At 42.9% G+C, this 26,243-nt stretch overlaps 1 protein-coding gene across 1 annotated transcript in view; it reads left to right on the top strand.

The window, feature by feature from the left end:
• The window catches only part of LOC139374948 (EMILIN-1-A-like), a 72,742-nt gene extending 49,112 nt beyond the window's left edge, over positions 1-23,630 (top strand). Inside the window, exons 2-8 of the mRNA XM_071116220.1 lie at positions 6,643-6,765; positions 8,727-8,944; positions 9,108-11,597; positions 16,787-16,912; positions 17,149-17,166; positions 17,628-17,762; positions 20,564-23,630. Coding sequence (XP_070972321.1) covers positions 6,643-6,765; positions 8,727-8,944; positions 9,108-11,597; positions 16,787-16,912; positions 17,149-17,166; positions 17,628-17,762; positions 20,564-20,886 — 3,433 coding nt within the window. The 3' untranslated portion in view covers positions 20,887-23,630. The remainder of the gene's footprint in view (positions 1-6,642; positions 6,766-8,726; positions 8,945-9,107; positions 11,598-16,786; positions 16,913-17,148; positions 17,167-17,627; positions 17,763-20,563) is intronic.
• The last annotated feature ends 2,613 nt before the right edge of the window (positions 23,631-26,243 follow it).

Below are 26,243 nucleotides of genomic sequence, written 5' to 3'. Positions count from 1 at the left end.
CTTTGTTGATGCACCTTTGTCAGCAATTACAGCCTCGAGTCTTCTTGGGTATGAGAAAACTAGAAGCTTGGCACACCTGTATTCGGGGAGTTTCTCCCATTCTTCTCTGCAGATCCTCTCAAGCTCTGTCAGGTTGGATGGGGAGCGTTGCTGCACAGCTATTTTCAAGTCTCTCCAGATATGTTCGACATGAGAAACAGACGCCTCACAAGTCCTCAACTGCCAGCTTCATTAAATAGTACCCGCAAAACACCAGTCTCAACGTCAACAGTGAAGAGGCGACTCCTCCAGGCAGAGTTGCAAAGAAAAAGCCATATTTCAGACTGGCCAATAAAAAGAAAAGATTAAGATGGGCAAAAGAACACAGTCAGTGGACATAGGAAATCTGCCTAGAAGGCCAGCATCCTGGAGTTGCCTCTTCACTGTTGACGTTGAGACTGGTGTTTTGCGGATACTATTTAATGAAGCTGCCAGTTGAGGACTCGTGAGGCATCTGTTTCTCAAACTAGACACTCTAATGTACTTGTCCTCTTGCTCAGTTGTGCACCGGGGCCTCCCACTCCTCTTTCAATTCTGGTTAGAGCCAGTTTGCGTTGTTTTGTGAAGGGAGTAGTACACAGCATTGTACGAGATCTTCAGTTTCTTGGAAATTTCTTGCATGGAATAGTCTTCATTTCTCAGAACAAGAATAGACTGACGAGTTTCAGGAGAAAGTTCTTTGTTTCTGGCCATTTTGAGCCTGTAATCGAACGCACAAATGCTGATGCTCCAGATATTCAACTAGTCTAAAATAAGTTGTATTGCTTCTTTAATCAGAACAACTGTTTTCAGCTGTGCTAACATAATTGCAAAAGGGTTTTCTAATGATCAATTAGCCTTTTAAAATTATTAACTTGGATTAGCTAATACAACATGACATTGGAACACAGGAGTGATGGTTGCTGATAATTGGCCTCTGTACTCCTATGTAGATATTCCAATTAAAAAATCAGTCACTCCCAGCTACAATAGTCATTTACAACAATAATAACAATTTCTAAACGGTATTTCTGATCAATGTTATGTTATTTTAATTTACAAAAAAGTTGCTTTTCTTTAAAAAACAATGACATTTCTAAGTGACCCCAAATTTTTGAACGGTAGTGTGTACGTTTTCCGACCCATATCTCTTGTCGGCGCCACAGTGTCTTAATGTAACCATGCGTAACCATGCGTTCCGACCCCAGTGCAGCTCAGTGGAAACATTTTAACGGTAGGGTTGGTATCTTCTGGCAATTGAAGTATTTACATTCAAGTTGGTAACAGCTATGTTCTTAGCTACCTTCATGATTGGGCCCAAACTTGGCACCGTTGTCTCGTTGTAGGTCTCACTCTTTCTGTTGGTGCTCCATCTATCTACACTGAGTATATCCAACATTAGGAACACCTTCCTAATATTGAGTTGCACCCACTTTTGCCCTCAGAACAGTCTCAATTCGCCGGGGCACAGACTCTACAAGGTGTAGAACGTGTTCCACAGGAATGCTGGCACATGTTGACTCAAATGCGTCCCGCAGTTGGGTGGTGGACCATTCTAGAAAAATATGTGAAACTGTTGAGCGTGATAAACCCAGCAGCGTTACCGTTCTTGACACAAACTGGTGCGCCTACCACCATACGCCGTTCAAAGGCACTTAAGTATTTTGTCTTGCCCTGAATGACACATACACAACCTATGTCTCAATTGTTGCAAGGCTTAAAAATCCTTCTTTAACCTTTCCCCTCCCCTTCATCTCCACCGATTGAAGTTAATTTAACATGTGACATCAATAATGGATCATAGCTTTTACCTGTATTCACATGGTCAGTCTATGTAATGGAAAGAGCAGGTGTTCTTTTTCTTCCTTTTTTATTTATTGAATATTCGAAACATACAATATACTTGCAGTGAAGCCGCTCAATAACTACATCATTCCAGTCCTCCAACAGACTCCCATTCAAGGTGACACACAGAAGCATCCAGGGTCATTGCCCTGCTCAAGGGCATGTTGACCGATCTACCACCAGGCCAAAAAACGTGAACCCGAACCCTCCAAGATTCTCCCACAGTTCCCCAATAGCTGTCCCTCAACCATTCGAGTCCCCTCCCACAGGAAGAAAAATGAAAAATACAATCAATTCCATTCCCCACCTCCAAGAATCCCCCAATGTACCAACAACCGAGAGAACTAAAGAGAAAAAAGGAAAAGACGGAAGAAAACAGCAAACAACAATGCAAAAAAATAAAATAATTGTAATAAATTTAAAACAAAGCACATCAAGGACAACTAAAATCATAACAGCAATGCCATTTGTATATGTTTGTGTGCATGTCTGGCACTATTACATGTGTGTGTTCTTTTATGTGTTTATTTGAATGAGAGTGTGTGTATATGCATGTGTACAAACACATGCACGGCATCAGCCTCAGGCAAACCGGCATTAGTTGTAAAAATACTGCCACTTAGTGTCATTCAAATGTACTTTTTCTTATGTTATATTTTGACTTTTTTGGGGACTTTGACCATCATTCTATCACTCACACAGCAACTCCACTCCCACTTGTCTCCAATTCCACATCCCAACCCTCAGCTTCCCTCAGCCCATCCCATCTATCTCTGCTGGCCACCCACTTCGGATTTCTACGCAACACATATCTTTCAACTATGCTGTGATGTTTAACGTACAATTTCAATCTATCTAATCGAATAGAATCCACAGATTGCGAGTTGAAGATGAATACTTTTACTAAGAGTATTAGTAATTGACTGACCCAGTCTCTCCAGATCTCCTAACAGTACTATTTCTTGGGTCAATTTTACATCAATGCTATGCATTTTCAGCCATTCCTGAACCTGAGACCAGAAACAGGCTACCTGAGGGCAATACCAAAATAAATGGTCTATTGATTCTGTATCCTCACAATAAAATCTGCAGAGCTTCGAGGATTTTATGCCCCAAATATTCAACATTTTGTTGGTGGCAAGAATTCTATATAATACTTTTAGTTTAAAAGCACGAAGTCTTGAATCTTGCTTTGTTTTATATATCAACTCATACACCCTGTACCATGGAATCAGTACATAAAAAATCTCTTCCCAACTAGTTTGCAATCTATATGGCACAGTTGTCAAAGTCCTGGTCCTCAAATGAAACTGGTATGCTTTCCTATTTATGATATTTTCATTCCTCTGACAGTTTTGATCCTTTATATTGGGCAGACAGACCAGTTCCATACCTCCTCCCGCTGACACCCGCCTCCTCCATTTTTGGGGTAATGTTGTAATCAGTTGGTTGTACTCTTGGATTGATCAGACCTTTCCGTACAATTCTGATAAGGACATAACTCAACCATTCCAATTTACAATATCATTTAAGAACAAAATACCCTTATCAAACATATTTTCCATAAATACAGGTATTTTATCAACCAGCACATTTGAGTTCAGCCATAATATTTGTTCTAATATTTGTTCTATCTTTTCAGGGGGATGAAATTGAAATTGTAGTCAGCTCTGCAATGCTTGTTTGAAAAAGAAAGATATTTTGAAAAAAGTATAATTTGCAATTAATCAGAAATGAGACATGACAATCAGCACAAAGGCAAAGAGGCCATTTTTAAACAATGGATGAGCTTGAACCTTTTAGAGAGAGGTTTAGTGCTTTTATATTTAATTATCTCAACCCACCCAATTCATATTCATTATATAGATAGGCACGTTTTATTTTGTCTGGTTTAGCATCCCAGATAGAGCGAAATATATTTTTTCTCATATCATTTGAAAAACGAATCAGGAGTAGGCAGCGCCATAAGTAAGTGAGTAAACTGAGATATGACTAAGGAGTTAATCAGGGCAATTTTCCCATAAATAGACAGATATTTACCTCTCCATGGTTGCAGGATCTTGTCTATTTTTCTATTGAAATTCATTGCGGAGAACTTATTTATATCTTTTGTGATATGACTACAGAGTACGTCTACTTCACCATCAACCCATTTTATAGGTAAACTGCAAGGTAATGTAAAAGTTTTATTTTTTGAAGGATCCAAAACGTAATATTGTACACTTATCATAATAATTGATCTACTTAAACTGTCAATTATTAGGTGTATCACTTTTGTGTTTCATCCTCAATTATTGTAAATGCATTATGCCCACATCTGTGGCTGTATTGTGTTTTTAAATTGGCAAATCTAATAAAATTCAAATCACAACAAATGTAAGGTATTTATAGAAACAACAAAAACAGCTTGCAGCCTCTGGCTGGCTGTGGTTAGCTGGAAGGTGTCAGGCCCAATTTGAGACAAGAAAAATTCCTTGCTATTGTCTTTCAAATTAGCTCATGGCTAGATGGCTTACCTTGGCCTGATAGCTGTCCTCTGAGTGGAGGCAAAATGCTAGAGACGCAAAAGTGGCCTGCCAAGGGTTTCTAGCAGTCCTCTGAGTAAGGGCTACCCGCCAGAGATGGAAATCACATCTTGAACGGCAAAGTTCATTCGCCCCCTGGCGGTAGGAATTTATGGCCTTGGGTGTAAGGAAGGCAGCAAACAGCAAGTGGGAGGATATTTTTTGCTATCTGGGGAGTGAGAGCATGCCATACTGAGAAAGAGAAGCAGGGGAGAAAAAGAGAAAGAGAGGAAGGGACGGTTTTGGGAAGAGATTACATTATTGCCATGTGTTATCATTTCCAAATGAGGGTTGCAACATAGACACACCAAAGCCTTTGTCCCAGTGCCAAAAGTGCATCATGGAGGAATGTTGCTGGAAATCTCAATCAAGAGCCATGCCGGATGGTTAGGCTAGTTAGAACCCTCTGTGTTTGTCCCTATAAAGCTGCACACTGGCTTATCTGCTCAAACACTGGACAGATGTCAGATGTGGGGAGAAACAGGGCTTCTCACTGGCACTAGAAGTAGTGAGCTCAAGCTTGAGAATATGAGTAATACAAATGCCTGGCCTGGTTAGTTTGGTATGCTAAGAAATGTATTGCATGATACTGTGTCTTTCCCATGTGTCTTAAATCCAAGCGTTTGAAAAGTGATGCAATGATGATGAATCCAGAATGTAAAGCCTCAGTGGCAGACAGACCACAGCCAATAGTCTGATGGAGGATCACTGTGTCAGGCCAGTGACAGTCAGACAGCTGATCATCTCCTCCCCATTTCCTCTCCTCTCCCCCACAGTGTGGTCTGTTTGTTGATCTTGCCTGGCAGACTAAAACCAAACCTGTTTTTCCAGGAGGGAGTTAATGGTCTGAATTTGGTCTGGTGTTCTAGTGTCACACTGGTCGCAGGTTAGCATTTTTTGTCATGAATCTGGTTCTGGAGGCAGCTCTGCAGAGGGGTCACTAGCTGGCACAGCCACGAAGTCATAAAATCTGATTTTAAACTTAACCCTAACCTTAACCACAATGCTAACCCTAATGCCTAACCCTAACCTTAGATTAAGACCGAAAAGGACATTTCATAAATTTTAACAATATAGCTCATTTTTACTTTGCAGCTAGACTATCTAAGTGGAAATTGCTCAGTTCTGCCTCCAGGAAAAGACTCATTACAATAAACGCCAACCTGCTGTTTGGTCTATCTGTTCCACATTAAGAAATGGAATGGTTAGAAGTGGCCCAGTACCATCATTGAATGCCTGAGCATTTGTGTTTTGTTCGGAACAGTTCCTAGTTTATTCCTACTGTTCTCTGCCAGTGGTCGGTCTCAGTGCTACCATTCTTCTACAGTACAGTGGTACAGGTTTTTGTAACCAACTAGCACTAGGATATGATAAAGCATCATGATGTACAACCAATAGCAGAGCACAACTTTTTAATGCCTGCAAGTCTACTGTTCTATCCCAGTGTTTACATCCCATGCAGTGTTCTGTGTTAAACTCTGCCAGATTGAGCGTCCAGAGTCCAGCTGCTGACAGTGTGACCACAGAGAGAGTTGGTTTGCTCTGCAGGGGACCCCAACTACAGCACAGTGACTACACACTGGCTACACAGCTCCTTTCTCTGCAGAACCTAATCTTTTACCAGGCCATAGCGGCTGCAGAAAAGACCAGCCCTAAATCAACAGTGGCCCTGGGGCTGCTATGGAAAAAGTGACAGACCAGCTGCCCTAAATCTTACTGCCACTCCCTCTGCAGTCAGCTCAGTGCTGTCTCCCTCTGGTTGAGTCCCAAATGGCACTCTATTTCCTATGGAAACTGGTCAAATCTAGTGCAATTTTTACTGCACATAGCTGTAATTCTACTAAGCCCCTACTGCATGTTAGTTAAGACAGAAGAGGCAAGCTCTCTGTTGGAGAAACCAATACTTGAGATCGTAGTCAAATGTGCACTACTGTATTTGCCTCACCATATATTTTTGTTCCTACGCATGACAAGACCATGATAGTTACTCATACTGGAGATACTGGAGTATTCCCAGCAATGAATCACTTACCGGTACCTAACTTATACATGATTAAACTGTACACTCCCTCTCTTTCACTAATTTCTCATCTCAGCTTTGAATACTTAGTGTATTCCCTTGATTTGTATGCAGTCTCTGATCTCTAAGCCTATGTGCGTACAGTATGTGCATGAATCAATCTCAAACTAACCTTCTCCTTCTCTCGCCCTGTAGAAACTGGTGTGCGTATGTGGTGACAAAGACAGTGACCTGTGTGGTGGAGGATGGAGTGGAGACCTACGTCAAGCCTGACTACCACCCCTGCTCCTGGGGCACACAGTGCTCTCGCATGGTGACGTGAGTATGCTCCTAACACACAAACACACGCACTACCACCTGGTGCCGTATACTTACTCGTACACATTTCATTTGAACATGTATACCCAGACACCCACTGCATGAATCAGTCTTTGCCCATCTACTGTAGACAGACAGAGGATATTGTGATGAAAGAATGCCAAGGCTGAGGGGAATTGTGTAAAAAGGACCTTTTGGACCTAATGCCCCTAATGTCTGCCAACACACACACTCACACACGCTGCTTATGGAGTGAAAAGATTGGAAAGACAGACTCGCAAAACTTAACCAATATTTCTGGGAAATCAGGAACTCTTTGACTAATCTGAAGCCCATACTATACAGCATCCCTCTCTCTCTTTTTCTCTTCATCTCCCTTCTCTCCTGTCTTTCTCTATCATTCTCTTGAATGATTCTAGGCATGGCAGTGGTAGGCTAAGAGCTGTCATACTGTAATTGACATTTGTGTGATGGACAATGCCGTGACTGTACAAGCTGTCCTGTTGAGTCCTGAGTCCTGTTGATTGAAGGCCTACTACTGCCAGAGCCTCTGTCTCTCTCTCTGACGCTCCCCCACAGCTGGGTAACAGATGACTGTGTATGAGCCTGAACCATACAGCACATATACAGGAAAGGAAACAATATATGCCTTTTCAAGCCCAATTGTGAAACATTTATTTCCTTCTCAGTTTAAAGAGGAAAATAAAAAGCAGTTTCTTCTGAACGTGGTCCAAGCAAAATTTAGAAATCAGTGTGTGTGTGTGTGTCGAGCGCATGTGTGTGGAGCGTGTGTGCGTGTGTTTGTTTATCTTTTCTAATTGTTTGACAATGCTTTAGGATCTAATTTTGGAGTTTGGCTTCTACTCTCCATTGCAACATACAGTACATTTGCTACAGCCTGAGGAGTTAATTCAGGAATTTGCATACAGATTTGCATACAGTGGAGTATTCTCATCCATCAGAGAGGGGAGGGGTCACCTATGAACTACGGTTATCTGACCAACGAAAACTAAGGGTGGTGGTCAGCTTGAGTTTGAATTAGGTTCATGTAAATATTGGGCCACTTGACGTGGGTATTAAGTTTGTTCATACAGTTCATACAGATAGCACAAATGTGTGCTATCAAATGCAGTGCAATCTGTTTCCCCAATCCTGAAATTCTTGTTACTTTTTCCAGATGACATAATTGGGTAAAAGGAGAATGCTGCGCATACCTACCATGCTTTAGTCTTTCAGAGTGACAGGCATTTCTGATACTGTGTGGAAAGGAGCTGGTGGAATAATTACAAACATGTTAAGGTCTGAATAGTTTCCCTGTAAATGATTTAATCAACGTTGGTATCCGGTGAATACCGGGGTTTAGAGTTACCTCAAAGTGCCTGTCAGGGCAGAAACCAGCGTCTGCTGTTTAAGCTTTGTGTTCATGCCTCCAAGCCCGGGAACGAAATTAAAACCCCAAATTAAATAGAAAACATAATTAGGCAGAAAATGCCTGGCCTCTGGCTTTGTGGCCTGTAATGACTGAGTTTGGATTGACACATAAACATTCTCCAAACTGAGGCCTTTGACTGAGAGCAGTTTCAAGAGTTCAGAATTGCAGACAGGCCCATTGAAACTCAATGGTAATTTCCCTTACTCAACTTGTAAGGGAAATTACGGATATTGTACAAACAACATGAGTGAAGTAGTAAAATAAAACAATGTCCAAGGCTCTTCAGTTAATGTGTAATGTTATGTTCTGCCAACGACTAGTGGTGTTATGGGGCAAAAGGCAGATGGACAATAAGTTGAAAATTACCACATGCGACCAATTATGATTGCATAGCATCAGTTACATAAGCGTTTAGCAGACACTCCTGTCTAGTGTGACCCAAATTCGTGCATTCAATTTAGATAGGTGAGACAACCTCTTTGCGAACCACTTCACCATTGTTGTCGTTGTTGTCGCTGATTCTCAACAGGTATCGAACATATATGAAGCCGCGGTACAAGGTGGCCTACAAGATGGTGACGGACATGGAGTGGAAGTGTTGCCATGGTTACACTGGGGACGAATGTAGCGAGGGGCCGAGCGGAGGTTCTGGGACCCAGATTGCTACAGCCAGACCCCGGCCGAAACCCTCCCGACCGGGACAGACTGGAACCGGCACAGGTCACGGAGGACAGAATGGGGGAGACGGTGGGTGGATGTCTGTTTGTTCTGCTCCTCCTCTATGTCTTCTTCTTCTTCCTACTTCTGTCCTCCTCTATGTCCCCATGTCACTCCTCAAATGGTATACATGATGAATCTATAACTATATACAGTAGATTATATACTGTAATATAATGTGTTTGTGTTCCAGGGCGAGGAGACGGCGACAAGATGCGGCAGCTGGAGGACAAGATCCAGAGCCTGACCAAGGACCTCCATGACCTGCAGTCCACCCTGAGGGGCATGAATGAACGCTTCCAGGAGGAGATGCACAAACCGGGTTTCACCGGTGGCGGCACCAAGACCCCTGCAGACTCAGCCCAGCCCGAGATGAAAGAGACCATCCACAGCATCCAGACCAAACTGGACCAGCTGGACAACCGGACCCAGGCCCATGACAAGACCCTGGTCAGCATCAATAACCACCTGGTCAATGGGAATGCTGGCAGTGGGAATGATCTCGGGGGTGGCACTGGCGGCTCCTCTGGAGGCACCGGTGGGTTTAGTGGCGGGACGCTCAGCACGCTGAAAGAGGAGATCCTGAGAGAGCTGGAGAGGAGGGTGTCTCTGTCCTGCTCCTCCTGCCAGTCTGGGGTGGAGGACCTGCGAATGCAGCAGCAGGAGATCAGGGAGAGAATCCAGGTGCTGGAAAAGCAGCTGAACGCAGTGGACGGACACTACCGCCAGAGCCTGGACGGCCTACGCCGGGAGGTCACACGCTCCCAGGGCTGCTGCAACACTGTCACCGACCTCAAGAACAGGGTCACAGATGCAGAGAGAAAGATCAGCTCTGCGTCGGAGAACTACAATGTCATCCAGAACCGCCTGGATAAGGAGTTGGGAAGTGGTGGTAGTCATGGCGGTGGAGGTTTCGGAGTAGGTGGCTTTGGACCTGGTGGTGGCTTTGTACCCAATGCTGGCAGCGGCTTACCCAAGGTTATAGAGGACAGGCTGGATAACCGTCTGAACGACCTGGAAAGGCGGTTGAACAGCACAGTGCAGCACACAGAAGAGAGCTGCACCTTAATAGAGAAAGACTTGAAGGACTACTTCCACCATGAGCTCGGTGACCTCCGGACCATGTTCCTGGACCGCTTCGATACCCAGGGCTACCGCATTGAAGACATAGAGCTGGACGTGGGCACCTTAAAGGACAGAGTGTCGGACCACGACAAGAAGCTGACCCGCCTGGAGAACTCTACGGCACTCCTAGACAAGAGTCTGACTGACTGTGGCTGTGGAGGATTAGGAGAAGGAGCTGGAGGAGGAAGAGGAGGAAGTGGAGGAACATGGGGAACAAGAGGGAGAGGAGATGGAGGAGGATGGGGAGGAGCTGAAGGAGGAGCAGGGGGAGGAGGAAAAGGAGATGGAGGAGGAAATAAAGGAACTGGAGAAGGATGGGGAGGAGCAGGTGGAGCAGGGGGAGCAGAGGAAACCGGAACTGGAGGAGTTGGAGATGGCGGAAGAGGAGGAACAGGGGGAACCGGAGATCGATGGGGTGGAGCTGGAGGAGACAGAGGAAATGATTACAACGGAGACTCTGTGAAGTCTATCACGTGGAGGGTGGTGGCTAATGAGGACGAGATCCGCCGCTTCGACACACGTATCAAGGACCTGTCCGTCTCAGGCGACTCACTAATGGACAAGGTGGTGGACCTCAGCCACGACATCCGTAAAATCAAAGCCCTGACCGGAGACAACGGCGAGCACTTCAACCGCATTGTCACAGAGATCGAGACACTGGGTCGTTGCGTGGACGACTGCGACATCTGCGGAAGAGTGGAAGACGAGTTGAAGAAGCTGAAGAACCACACGCAGCACACTCTGAGCCGCTGGGAGAAGGACATCAACGCCATCCGGACACGGGTGGACTCAGACCAGAGCTCCTGTTCGCAGGTGTGCTCCACCCTGCAGGAGGAGGTGGGAAAACTCCAGGAGGAGGTGGACAAGTGTAGTGGCCAGTGTAAGATCCGCCTTGTGACCCCAGCAACAGGTGGCGGCACTGGAGGAGGCCTGGATGACCCCCAGAAGCCTCTGGATGGCCACAGTGTGATTGGAGGAACATCTAACAACGGCCACCTCAAGTCCCTGCAGGGCGAGCTGTCCGAGGTCATCCTGACCTTCAGCTCCATTAATGACACATTGAGGGGCCTGGAGCACACAGTGCAGAAACACGGCAGCATCATCACCGACCTGGGCAACACAAAGAACAAGATCATCTCGGAGCTGGACAAGATCCAGCAGGACGTGACCGAGCACATTGAGGAGAGTCGCAACCACCTCGACGGGGTGGATCGTGATGTGCGCCGTTTTGAGAACACCCTTGTGGTGGAGATGGGTGACTGCAAGCGCTCTGGTGACGGCCTGGAGAAGAGGCTGTCCAAGATGGAGGGTGTGTGTGGACGGCTGGACGGCATCTCGGACTCGCTCCAGAAGATCAAGGAGGGGCTGAACAAGCATGTGTCGGGCCTGTGGAACTGTGTGAACGGCCTGAACGCCACAGTCATCTCCCACGGAGGGGTCATCAAGAACATCCAGACCACTCAGCTGGACGGGATCCACGGGAAAATCAAGAACCTCAATTCGTCCATCAGCAATATCCTCAAGGAGTTCCAGAACCTCTCGGAACAGGACCTGACCGGTGAGTGTGTTGACTTGACACTATAATCCTTCCCTTTCTCCCAGCTGTTTCAAAAGTTTTGATCTAGATCAGGGATGAGCAACTCCAGTCCTTGGGTGCCTGATTGGTGACACACTTTCCCCCCAGCCCTATAGCTAACACACCTGAATAAACTAATTGCAATCCAAACTGAAGACCATGATAATTTGATTATTGGAGTCAGGTGTATTAGCAGGACTGAGGTTGCCTTTCCCTTGATCCAATGTAGGTAACTTCAGAAACTAAACAGTGCATGGTTTGGACATACAGAGCATGTTCATTTAGACATGATTTACATTGACAATGTTTGAGAATTTGTTGAGTTCATACTGATTCAATATAGTGATATGTTAATGAAACCTATCCTCACTCACACATGTTTTGCTTTGTGTGCAGTTGGTGCAGTTGGTTAGAGGTTTGAATTGTACATTGCTTTTGGTAGAACTGTACAAAAACCATAACGTGTCTTAAAAACGCCAGGCTAACCTTGTCCTGTCTATACTAGACAAGTATATGAGACACAGCACAACCAGTGGATATACGAACACAATGAACAATGGTCTGTAAAGTTTAAATTGACACATTTGCAACAGTGTCAACATACAAATCGATGCTAGCTACAATACACACAGAGACCTATCAAACACCAACAAAGATGATTACAAAAACATTAATAATCCAGTCATTTAAACAAATGTTTGTAATATGTGAGTCTCACACATGTTATTCAATGGTGGCCTGCTATTAGTATGTGTATGTCTGTTAGTGTTATGCAGTCTTTCATAACTCTCCTTGAAGCTTCTCAGGTCGCATAGGTCTTGAAAAAGGGTTGAAAATGGCAGATTTTTATCATTGATAATCACCTAAATTTACAGTAACAGAGTCAGACGTCAGAGCTCAGGTTCTCCACTTGTTGTTGTCTGAGTGAGGGGAAATGCTGTAAATCAAGTTGATGTTTTCTGAAAGATGAGACGTTGAGAATTATTATAAGTACCGCTTTGATGTCATACAAGCAAACCACACACCCGTGAGTCCAAATGGGCACTTCATATTTCTATATTTTTAAAAAGTAATGTAATTTACAGTGTCAACATCTATGATCGCTATGTTTGAGCTACTGTTACAAAGATGACATACATTATACCCTGGGTTGTCCTGACCACAATTTTTGTCAGATTGTGAAGATAATTAGCCGTGGAACCCGCACTTAAATGCACTTATGACTCCATTCTATGACCAGAAGACCAGAAAGTCACAAAGCGACGAGTGACAAAGTTAGAAAAATACCATTCTGACCACCAGGCTGCCATCCTGGACGTCCGCGAGGATATGGAGCCAAAGTACAAGAAATTGGAAGAAATCTAAACTCGAGGAGAAATTCGATATTCACGAAAATGTCCAAAAGCGCTTGAATTTGAGATTTCCAGGTTCCCTGGGGGCTGTGGAATGAAGAGATGCCATCTCCTTTCTGCAGAAATGGATTCCCAAAATTCTGAACCTACCCCCTTCCGTGCACCCACTGGAAATTGAGAGGGCCCATCGCACTCTACGGAGGTGACTTTATTTTTATTTTATTTTACCTTTATTTAACCAGGCAAGTCAGTTAAGAACAAATTCTTATTTTCAATGACGGCCTGGGAACAGTGGGTTAACTGCCTGTTCAGGGGCAGAACGACAGATTTGTACCTTGTCAGCTCGGGGGTTTGAACTCGCAACCTTCCGGTTACTAGTCCAACGCTCTAACCACTAGGCTACGCTGCCGCGACTACCTGGCCCGGCTGCACATAGGGCATTTGTCATGAAATTTCTACGGTGCCAGGACACTGTCCGCATCCTCTCTCCTGCCCGAGCAAAAGGAGAGCTCAAGTACGGAGATGCCAGAATCATAATTTTTCCGGATCTTTCTCCCATACTACATCAGAGGAGGAGGGCTTTCTCCCCACAGATGAGGCTCCTGCAGCAGGCTGGCTTGGCATGCAGCCTGCGTTACCCGGCGACTTTGTGAATCGAAACCAAGAATGGTGAGCGCATATTTGACTCTGTGAAGATGGCTGAAACATACACGAGGAAAGAACTCCCTGACTTGTTCACTCCTACTACATCATGATTTACTGTCTTTGAACGTGTAGTAGATATAGATCTAGTTGATAGTGACCTGTTAGAACACGAGGATACATCAAAATGACGGATAGGATCGACTGGCTGGCACATCTGGCTGGCTAGATGGCTAGCTTGATAATAACTGGCGAGGTAACATTGGATCATAGCTAATGTTGGCTGTGCTATTTAGCCAGCTCGCTAAATTTTGGCTGTGACTCTAGCTATAGCCACACTAATCCAAGTAGTTACATTTTTTTCTGTATACTTTTACTTTACGCACAGAGGTCCAGTCGGGTTTAGTTAAACAGTTATGTGGACAGAGCTGGTGTAACTCAGGTTTGTAGGCCTGCTTGCTTGCACACACCTTTTCAGTTCTGCCCACAAATTGTCTATAGGATTGAGATCAGGGCTTTGTGATGGCCATTCTAATACTTTGACTTTGTTGTCCTTAAGCCATTTTGCCACAACTTTGGAAGTATGCTTGGGGTCATTGTCATTTGCGACCAAGCTTTAACTTCCTGACTAATGTCTTGAGATGTTGCTTCAACATATCCAAATTTCTTACCTCATGATGCCATCTATTTTGTGAAGTGCACCAGTCCCTCCTGCAGCAAAGCACCCCCACAACATGATGCTGCCACCCCAGTGCTTCGCGGTTTGGATGGGGTTCCTCGGCTTGCAAGCCTCCCCCTTTTTCCTCCAAACATAACAATGGTCATTATGGCCAAACTGTTCTATTTTTGTTTCATCAGACCAGAGGACATTTCTCCAAAAAGCACGGTCTAAGTCCCCATGTGCAGTTGCAAACCATAGTCTGGCTGTTTTATGTCGGTTTTGGAGCAGTGGCTTCTTCCTTGCTGAGCGGCCTTTCAGGTTATGTCGATATAGGACTCGTTTTACTGTGGATATAGATACTTTTGTACCTGTTTCCTCCAGCATCTTCACAAGGTCCTTTGCTGTTGTTCTGGGATTGATTTGCACTTTTCACACCAAAGTACGTTCATCTCTAGGAGACAGAACCCATCTCCTTCCTGAGCGGTATGTAGGCTGTGTGGTCCCATGGTGTTTATGCTTGCGTACTTTTGCTTGTACAGATGAACGTGGTACCTTCAGATGTTTGGAAATTGCTCCCAAGGATGAACCAGACTTGTGAAGGTCTACAATTATTTTTCTGAGGTCTTGGCTGATTTCTTTTGATTTCCCATGATGTCAAGCAAAGAGGCACTGAGTTTGAAGGTAGACCTTGAAAGACATGCACAGGTACACCTCCAATTGACTCAAATTATGTCAATTAGCCTATCAGAAGCTTCTAAAGCATTGACATGATTTTCAGAAATTTTCCAAGCTGTTTGAAGGCACAGTCAACTTAGTGTATGTAAACTTCTGACCCACTGGAATTGTGATACAGTTAATTATAAGTGAAATAATCTGTCTGTAAACAATTGTTGGAAAAATGACTTGTGTCATGCACAAAGTAGATGTCCTAACCAACTTGCCAAAACGATAGTTTGTTAACAAGAAGTTTACCCCGAATCCAAAAATAATGACCAAGAACCTGTAGTGGAGATGAGATGCAGAAAAAGCTTTTGACTGCGTAGAATGGAACTACCTGTCACGTTCTGACCTTAGTTCCTTTGTTTTGTCTTTGATTTTGTCTTTGGTATGGTCAGGGTGTGAGTTGGGTGGGTTGTCTATGTTAGTTTTTCTATGATTTTCTATTTCTGTGTTTGGCCTGGTATGGTTCTCAATCAGAGGCAGCTGTCAATTGTTGTCCCTGATTGAGAACCATATTTAGGTAGCCTGTGTTCTATTGTGTTTTGTGGGTGGATATTTTCCGTGTTTGTGCCACACAGGACTCTTTTGTTTGTTTCACGGTGTTATTTTGTATTTTGTAGTGTTCAGTTTTTTCATATTAAAATGGACATATACCTCGCTGCAAATTGGTCCGACCTCTCTTACTCTTCATCAGAGGAGGACCTGTTTGAAGTTTTACAGGGGATGAATACTGAACCTAAGTATGTAGGTCTGATTAGATTCCGCTATGTGTGGCCACTTGGAGACACCAGTTAGACCTCTCATTCAAACCCTTGTAATATTTTTTTCTTATCTTGCACCTACTCCAAAATGTCAATTAATATTCTTATTATGTTACTGAGTGTATCCAGAGTATTTTCAGATTTTGTTATTGACAAATGCTGTGAAAAGTATAGTAAATGTAAAATGCACATACAAACAACAGTGTAATTTTTGGAATCAATCTCATTTCCCCATAGTCTCCAAAGTGTTTAATTGCTACCTTGGTCATGCATATGCATGCTTTTTATAATTATTCTGTTGGAAACATTTCAATTTGGCCCTATCCATAAAGGCCAATTTCTTCTGGTGTATGGGGTTAAGGGCTTCCACCATTTGAATAAGTAAACTGGGTGGGGATTCCTATTGATCGGGAGCGATGTATTCTTCTTCAAATTGTGTTGCCTATGGTTTGTAAATGGCTTTACGCAACAACACAAAAATATCACTGCCATTTAGCAGTCAAAATAAATGAATGACACACAATATTTGGTTCAGGATCCAGCACTGCATGTGGCAGTAAATCACCAATATAAACGTTATGCTTTTTTTCAAACACAAAAGAAGAAGACACTTGACTATTTTAAAATATTTTAATCACATTTTCGTCATTTAATATTTTGTTAATAACTGGACTTAAACTCTAGTCTAGTTTTAGTCACAGCCATTTTAGTCACATTCTTTTCTGTAAAATAATGACTATTTAGGCTACCTCTAACTTCTAACAAGTATTTTTCATCATAGTTATTGTTGACAAAATTAACACTGAATGGCACAGATACAAAGATGAGTCCTCTGTTTATGTGGGTGGAATTCAATTATATATTTGAATGAGAAAACTCCTCCACTGTATTATTAACACAGTCTGGAATGTGTTCTATGTCCTGTGTCCAATAACAGGCAGTCTTTGGGTCAACACTGATTATTTCAGTTAAATATATGTAAATTAAGAAAGTTACATGTATTAATATTGTTGTCATTGCCTCCCACCACCCCAGGCCTGCCTGGTCCTCCAGGTCCCTCTGGGGAAAGAGGGTTCCCAGGCTTGCCCGGCCCCAAGGGGTCTCAAGGTAGGGACGGACCTGTGGGCAGGCAGGGAGAGAACGGGCCCAGAGGACCACCAGGTAACAGGAACCATATAAACCCTTTATAATACGTGTTAATGCTTCAGGAAGTGTTGTTTTGCTATATGTTGATGCTTGACATCAAATCACAATTTATTTCAAGTGCAAAGTCACAACACACTTTTCAGAAAGAAAAAATAATAAAAATAGTAATGAATACTTAAAAACAAACATGGTTGAACAGTTTGAATTGGTCCAACTACTGAACTCATCTCTTCCTGTCTTCTTCATTCCAGGTCTCAAAGGTGAACAAGGTATGTTCATGTTTGTTTTATCATTGCATTGGAGTCCTACTGTTGCAATGTGCTAATGCCCTCAACAGTGATGTGTGTTTCACCCCATTACATCAAAATAAAATGTTATTTGTCACATGCACCAAATACAACAGGTATTTTACAGTGAAATGTTTATGCAGTTTTAAGAAGAAAAAAAAGTGTTAAAGTATTTACTAAAATGTAGCATTCTGTAGCATTCCCATCACAAAGGCAGTATAGCTGCGTCTGATCTACAGAAGATTAGCCTATTACAGCAAAACATCTTTCTCACTATGTTCCCTACACTTTATTTACCTTGCCATTTTGTCTGTAATGAACCGTGAAAATAGATTTCCTCATGTCAGAACAATGAAAAATCACATATGGTATAGATAAAAATCATGTTCTCCCTCTACTCCTGCTGGGTTATTTTCTGAGACTTGATGTGATTTTGCCCGCAGGTATGCCAGGTGCTGATGCCAATGTGCCCAAGCTCTCCTTCTCTGCAGCTCTCACCTACCCCGTGCTCAACGCTGGCACCATCGTCTTCGACAAGATCTTTGTCAATGAGGGAGAGTTCTATGACCCGCGGACAGGTACTGAATTTGTATTTGTATGTATTTTTGATCCGCATTAGCTGCTGCCAAGGCTACTCTTCCTGGGGTCCGGCAAAATGAAGGCAGTAAAACTTTACATAACATTCATTACAGAATACACAACACACTAAGTGTGTGCCCTCAGGCCCATACTCCACTACCACATATCTACAATGCAAAATCCATGTCTACATGTTTGTATAGTGTGTATGTTATCATGTGTTTGTATGCTTGTGTCTGTGCCTATGTTTGTGTTACTTCACAATCCCTGCTGTTCCTTAACCTTTTTGGGATAGGGGGCAGCCTTTTCACTTTTTGAATGATGTCTGTGAATATAACAGAACTCAAATGGCAGGCGAAAACCTGAGAAAAATCCAACCAGGAAGTGGGACATCTGAGGTTTGTAGTTTTTCAAAGCTTGGCCTGCCGAATACACATTGAGATATGGATAAAGTTGCACTTCCTACGGCTTCCACTAGATGTCAACAGGGATTTTGGCCCACTCCTCCATACAGACCTCCAGATCCTTCAGGTTTCGGGGCTGTCGCTGGGCAATACAGACTTTCAGCTTCCTCCAAAGATTTTCTATTGGGTTCAGGTCTGGAGACTGGCTAGGCCACTCCAGGACCTTGAGATGCTTCTTACGGAGCCACTCCTTAGTTGCCCTGGCTGTGTGTTTCGGGTCGTGCTGGAAGACCCAGCCAGCATCTTCAATGCTCTTACTGAGGGAAGGAGGTTGTTGGCCAAGATCCATCCTCCACTCAATACGGTGCAGTCGTCCTGTCCCCTTTGCAGAAAAGTATCCCCAAAGAATGATGTTTCCACCTCCATGCTTCATGGTTGGGATGGTGTTCTTGGGGTTGTACTCATCCTTCTTCTTCCTCCAAACACGGCGAGTGGAGTTTAGACTATAAGCTATATTTTTGTCTCATCAGACCACATGACCTTCTCCCATTCCTCCTCTGGATTCATTCAGATGGTCATTGGCATACTTCAGACGGGCCTGGACATGCGCTGGCTTGAGCAGGGGGACCTTGCGTGCGCTGCAGGATTTTAATCCATGACGGCATAGTGTGTTACTAATGGTTTTCTTTGAGACTGTGGTCCCAGCTCTCTTCAGGTCATTGACCAGGTCCTGCCGTGTAGTTCTGGGCTGATCCCTCACCTTCCTCATGATCATGCCCCACGAGGTGAGATCTTGCATGGAGCCCCAGACCGAGGGTGATTGACCGTCATCTTGAACTTCTTCCATTTTCTAATAATTGCGCCAACAGTTGTTGCCTCACCAAGCTGCTTGCCTATTGTCCTGTAGCCCATCCCAGCCTTGTGCAATTTTATCCCTGATGTCCTTACACAGCTGTCTGGTCTTGGCCATTGTGGAGAGGTTGTAGTCTGTTTGATTGAGTGTGTGGACAGGTGTCTTTTATACAGGTAACGAGTTCAAACAGGTGCAGTTAATACAGGTAATGAGTGGAGAACAGGAGGGATTCTTAAAGAAAAACTAACAGGTCTGTGAGAGCCGGAATTCTTACTGGTTGGTAGGTGATCAAATACTTATGTCATGCAATAAAATGCAAATTAATTACTTAAAAATCATACAATGTGATTTCTGGATTTTTGTTTTAGATTCCGTCTCTCACAGTTGAAGCGTACCTATGATAAGAATTACAGACCTTCACATGCTTTGTAAGGTGGAAAACCTGTAAAATCGGCAGTGTATCAAATACTTGTTCTCCCCACAGTATACTAGCTAGCTAGCTAAGGCTATCCAATACTGCAACTCTTCAAAGTCAAAGTCAGCTTTAGGTTTTCTAAATGTATTGCCACCTGGGATCGCCGGTGTAACTGCTAAACTTCTTGCTGCACACTGTACTGCATGAATGAACACATGGATTGGATTGTGCGTTCACTAACGTGTTAGTTCTAGTTCGCTGACAACGATGTAGGCTCTGTAGCGGTTATGGTATGAAGGTTTGGCTTGGAGAGGTTTTTGCACCTGGTCACAGACAGTTGTTGTGTTGCGCACTGAGGTCAACCAGCAAAATGAAAAGGTGAGAGGAGGAGAGCGGGTAGATGCGAGAAGGAATTATACAACAAGCAAAGTGATTATGCTGTATGTGGCTGCTATGAAAGTGAACTGTGTGTGCAGGTGATCAGGGGTGTATTCATTCCACCGATTCTGTTGCAAAAAGTCTTAAATGGAAGCAAACGGAATGGAATGGGGAGGGATATACCTGAATTTGTCCAGCAGAAACTCTCGTATTAGTTGCAAAACGTTCCCGTTTTGCAACTGTTTGGACTAATGATTACACCCCAGATCAGATGGATGCCGGCACGTGTGTGCAAGGTGGTATTAAATGTGTCACTGTCTTTCACCTTGATTATTTCAATTTGTCTTTCGACCTGTGCACCTACTTTATAAACATTAATTTGTAGGCTAGGTTGTAGTAACCTCATGATGGATATAGGGCAAATTCGAGTATCACGTAGTAGCCTAAACCTATCAAAGTTACATTGAGCTGGGTGAATGAAATATGAATGACAGTCATCAAATATGCTGTAATAGAAATAAGAAAAATCGTCCTCCCTAATCTGAAACGACACTGACCGTAAACATTAACCTTCTACTCACAATGTACAGTAATTAGCTAGTTAGTTACACCATTGTTTTAGTTCATGTAGAATGAGCTAACTTTCAAACCAAGTTATAAGCCTGAACAGGCAAATGTTATGGCCTTCAACATCAGTGGAGTATGCTAAGCTAACTCTAACCTTTTCCTCTCTGTTTCTGTGTTCCCCAGGCATCTTCACAGCGCCCATTGATGGACGCTACTTCTTCAGCGCCATCCTGACGGGCCACAAGAACGAGAAGATCGAGGCGGTGCTGTCCAAGTCCAACTACGGAATGGCCCGGGTAGACTCCGGGGGATACCAGCCAGAGGGCCTGGAGAACAAGCCAGTGGCTGAGGCCAAGATCAACCCCGGCTCCCTGGCCGTGTTCAACATCATCCTTCCCCTCCAGGTTGGAGACACGGTCTGCATTGACCTCGTCATGGGCAAGCTGGCCCACTCCGTAGAGCCTCTCACCATTTTCAATGGAATGCTGCTGTACGAACAGATGTGAGCCAACGGGACAGCATCCCCTAGGCTCTCAAGCTGGAACACGAGAGAGGGAGAGGAAGGGAGGGAGGGAAGAGGAAAGTGAGAAAGAAGAGAGGGGTTGGGGTTTGTATGCTCCAGAGCCATTTAGTCTCACAGTTTTATTTGACAACTGCTTTTGAAAGCAAAATGATCAGTCCAGAGAATGAGGTTAGAATGACTTTATATCGACTCGTGAAACATGGGAATGAAAGAGAACTAGGAGATGACGACAATGACAGAAAAGTTTTGTGTTTTTTCCTCCGTGTGTCATTCCTGGCCCTCTGGTGTTGTGAGACCTGATGAACTGCTTGAAAAAAAACATAGGATATACTGTAGACTGCGCAGCAGCAGACTGAGTGATGTTTAGCTTGCCCAGCATTTGGAGAAGTGTTTTCACAACAAATTTGTACTACTGCAGGATTTGTATACGGTTATTGGAGTCTCCGTCTCCTTATTACTCACTCCAGGCATGGGGCTCAGAGTACAGTAGTCCTTCATGCACCAATACCGGCCATAAGGTCTCCTTGACGTATCCCACGTACCCCTTTGCTGCAAAGTGTTTCCCTGCCATGGAGCCAAACCCACAGTCAAGGTCTGAGGTTAACCTTAAGTAGTTAACCTTAAAAACCAGGAATGAGAAATCAATTTCTTGATTTTCTCTAGCTGTTTTCTATTGTTCTACTGTTTTCTATGAGATGAATTCACACATTTTGTGATTGTTTTGATATTACCGTGCCCTTTTCTATCTCCTTGTATGTGTGTTCTGGTCTTTATACCCTGTAATGCCTTTGGCCCAGTGAATCCAAAGTTTGCCTGTGTGGATATTATTTTAAAGCTTCAGTACCTTATACTGACGGGTTCCAAAGCGTTTTCTGCGCCGTCCGTCACTTACCTAAAGCCTTCCGAAATGTCTGTGATACTTCCAGATGAATGAAAGAATGTTCCTAACTCAAAGCCCAGCCTTAAGCCACAACCAAGTAGGAATTGACCTCAACCAGAGGGAAACACTGCCTTACACCACAGTACAGTAGGACCAAATGGGCTATAGCCCCTTTATTACATCAGTAGGGTTGCAAAAATCTGCAACATTTCCCCAAATTCCCAGGTTTTCCAGAAATCCTGGTTGGAGGATACCAGATGTCCTTCTTGTTCTCTCCTGATTCCAGGAATCTTCTAACCAGGATTTTTTGGAATACCTTGGAATTTTGGGCACGTTTTTTTCAACAAATGACAACACATTTCACTTCAACCTTACCCATACCAGATGCAATGTAGCAGGCAACGATATCAGAACAGCATCAGGACGTTATTAACCAGTGCATTAGGTTGGTAGGCTATTGGAGCATATGTTTATGTGTTCTTTACTTGGAATTTCAGCTTACAGATGATCAAATCAGACCTGGATTCAAATCAAATAAAAAATCTGTGTATTTGAGTATTTTCTAATAATGTGGCCTGAAGCAACTACTTCTATTGCAAGTATTTGAAGGTATTTTCCAAAAATAGCCTACTATTTGAAAGTACTTTCAAATACTATTTTCAAAAACCTGGGTTAAATGCATCGGAGTATATTTGAGTCACTGACTGTGTCCGAATATCCATTCCTGCGTCCTAAATTGTAGGCCGTTTGAGTATGTGAAAAAAAATGGTTTAATATTGTGCGACATTTGAAAATCAAGTATTGTTTAAATGCTAGGATGTTATACTAATTTTGTCTCTTCATCTAGTAGAATTCGATGCACACTTTTCCACAATGCATTGGAAGAGGTGGGTTGCGAATGATAGGCTCTCGTTCCCTTCAAGTAGCCAAATAACAAAACTAGACTTCTTAATTGGGCAGATGCAGAATAGCGAAGTTTCTGTGGTGGTGTTCAAATTATATATTTTTTGTAGATTTCTGTTTTCGTATTCAAAAGGGTTTCTTATTTCTTAAGGGTTTCTTATTCTGAATGTGTGGGAACTGGGGACTCGGGATGTGGCTGCGTTATTGATGTCATGTTAATCTGGCCTTTTGATTTCAACATATGGATTGTTTTAGTTTTGTAGACTAGTTTACCGATTTTATTATTTAATTTATGGGTCAAGCCTTTGCAGTCATTCTTATCTCATTCCTAATGATCAGTGTTTTAGTTTAATATGTTGCTGTCCAGCGGTTCAGAATTTGCGATGCACCCGACTGTCCACGTTTTTCTGTGCAATAGTCTTTTGATATGAACATCTGAAGAGTTTTGGTGTGTGCACTAGGCTATATTTGATTTAATTTATATATGTTACAGCACTTTGGTTTCACTACTAAATATGTTGAAATGGAACCAGTCTTCAGTCTTTTTTAAATAGGATAGATGGGTGATATGGGCTACGATATAGGTCGAATGTGAGTAGGCCTATAACTCCATTCCTATTTTATTCAGAGTTTAGAGAAATTAATAAAATTGGAAATAAGCTATTATCAGGCTTGAAATGCGATACGTCTATTGAAAATAATCCACCCTCATTTGGCCCCGCTCCACCTTCTCAGGTGCTTTGCGGCCGTGGCATACTTTTTACTAAACGGTACGTGCTAAATAGTATGCAGTTTAAGTATGTAGTACACTAGTATGGGTATTCAGACACAGCCAGTGTATTTGAGAATTTTCAAATACATGTCAATACTTTCCAAGTGTATTTCCAAATACCTTCCAATATTCAACAACTTGTCTTTTCAAATAAAACATATCTGAATACTTACTTTGAAATGTATGTGAAATAGTATTTGAAATATTATTTGAACCCAAAACTGGATCAAATGGATACCAACATGTTTCGCAGAGATGTACACCATTACAATCAAATACATGGAGTTTTATTTAAAAAAAATATCACTATTGGAAGACGCTGTATTTAGTTGAGAAGTTGCAATATTGCTCCCCTGTGCCTTTGAGTATTTATCCACTTCAATCAATCAATCAAATGTATTTATAAAGCCCTTTTTACATCAGCCGATGTCACAAAGTGCTTGCTCCTATCTGACCTCCGTGCCTGTTATTGCTAAAGGAATCGGTTTTCTCAATCTATGAAGTAAGTCATGAATAACTGGTTATACCACATGCCAATGAAGGCAATGCTAGGTATTTAAGGTCTTCTTTTTACAACTCCTCCCTACAGTCAAACCTGTTACCTTGAATTTGTGATTTTGCGACACATGTGGTTCAAATAAAGATATTACATTTTACACAGCCCTGCCCTCTCCATAGGAGTTTCGGATTTACTCGCTGCTCAGAGGGTTATGACTCTAATCTAGTGGGAAAGGAGTGAGAAAGGTGACGATGTCATGTTTTGTGATGTCATCTGTCTAGTTTGAGCAGACCTCTTGGTTCTTTGCTCTTGTGTGATTGCTGTGATTTATTAAATACTTGATTCCGTACGATATACTGTATTTCAGTATCTGGAAGAATTTTCCATTTGACTTATTAGGCCATTTGGAACTTAAGTCAAAATGTTTGATACATTTTTATTGGAATCTGTGTGTGGCTGGGTGGGATGCTGACAGATATCCTGTTTATCTTTCATCTTTACACACACGCACACTTATTAACAATGTTACTGGGTGTATCATCAACAAATCTGTTGAAGTCATGGAAGCACATCAGTAGACTAGGGGAAAGGAGGGTGTACAGCAGCTCAAGGAAATCATATACACACAACAGTCAAGCATGCACAGTATACAGTGCCTTGCGAAAGTATTCGGCCCCCTTGAACTTTGCGACCTTTTGACACATTTCAGGCTTCAAACATAAAGATATAAAACTGTATTTTTTTGTGAAGAATCAACAACAAGTGGGACACAATCATGAAGTGGAACGACATTTATTGGATATTTCAAACTTTTTTAACAAATCAAAAACTGAAAAATTGGGCGTGCAAAATTATTCAGCCCCTTTACTCTCAGTGCAGCAAACTCTCTCCAGAAGTTCAGTGAGGATCTCTGAATGATCCAATGTTGACCTAAATGACTAATGATGATATCCACCTGTGTGTAATATCCACCTGTTTGTAATCAAGTCTCCGTATAAATGCACCTGCACTGTGATAGTCTCAGAGGTCCGTTAAAAGCGCAGAGAGCATCATGAAGAACAAGGAACACACCAGGCAGGTCCGAGATACTGTTGTGAAGAAGTTTAAAGCCGGATTTGGATACAAAAAGATTTCCCAAGCTTTAAACATCCCAAGGAGCACTGTGCAAGCGATAATATTGAAATGGAAGGAGTATCAGACCACTGCAAATCTACCAAGACCTGGCCGTCCCTCTAAACTTTCAGCTCATACAAGGAGAAGACTGATCAGAGATGCAGCCAAGAGGCCCATGATCACTCTGGATGAACTGCAGAGATCTACAGCTGAGGTGGGAGACTCTGTCCATAGGACAACATATTATATTGCACAAATCTGGCCTTTATGGAAGAGTGGCAAGAAGAAAGCCATTTCTTAAAGATATCCATAAAAAGTGTTGTTTAAAGTTTGCCACAAGCCACCTGGGAGACACACCAAACATGTGGAAGAAGGTGCTCTGGTCAGATGAAACCAAAATTGAACTTTTTGGCAACAATGCAAAACGTTATGTTTGGTGTAAAAGCAACACAGCTGAACACACCATCCCCACTGTCAAACATGGTGGTGGCAGCATCATGGTTTGGGCCTGCTTTTCTTCAGCAGGGACAGGGAAGATGGTTAAGATTGATGGGAAGATGGATGGAGCCAAATACAGGACCATTCTGGAAGAGAACCTGATGGAGTCTGCAAAAGACCTGAGACTGGGACGGAGATTTGTCTTCCAACAAGACAATGATCCAAAACATAAAGCAAAATCTACAATGGAATGGTTCAAAAATAAACATATCCAGGTGTTAGAATGGCCAAGTCAAAGTCCAGACCTGAATCCAATCGAGAATCTGTGGAAAGAACTGAAAACTGCTGTTCACAAATGCTCTCCATCCAACCTCACTGAGCTCGAGCTGTTTTGCAAGGAGGAATGGGAAAAAATGTCAGTCTCTCGATGTGCAAAACTGATATAGACATACCCCAAGCGACTTACATCTGTAATCGCAGCAAAAGGTGGCGCTACAAAGTATTAACTTAAGGGGGCTGAATAATTTTGCACGCCCAATTTTTCAGTTTTTGATTTGTTAAAAAAGTTTGAAATATCCAATAAATGTCGTTCCACTTCATGATTGTGTCCCACTTGTTGTTGATTCTTCACAAAAAAATACAGTTTTATATCTTTATGTTTGAAGCCTGAAATGTGGCAAAAGGTCACAAAGTTCAAGGGGGCCGAATACTTTCGCAATGCACTGTAGGTCTGTA

This window comes from Oncorhynchus clarkii, chromosome 19 (assembly GCF_045791955.1).
Source record: "Oncorhynchus clarkii lewisi isolate Uvic-CL-2024 chromosome 19, UVic_Ocla_1.0, whole genome shotgun sequence".
Lineage (NCBI taxonomy): Eukaryota > Metazoa > Chordata > Actinopteri > Salmoniformes > Salmonidae > Oncorhynchus > Oncorhynchus clarkii.
The sequence above is the reverse complement of the archived record's forward strand: the minus strand, read 5'-3'. Positions and strand labels throughout refer to the sequence as shown.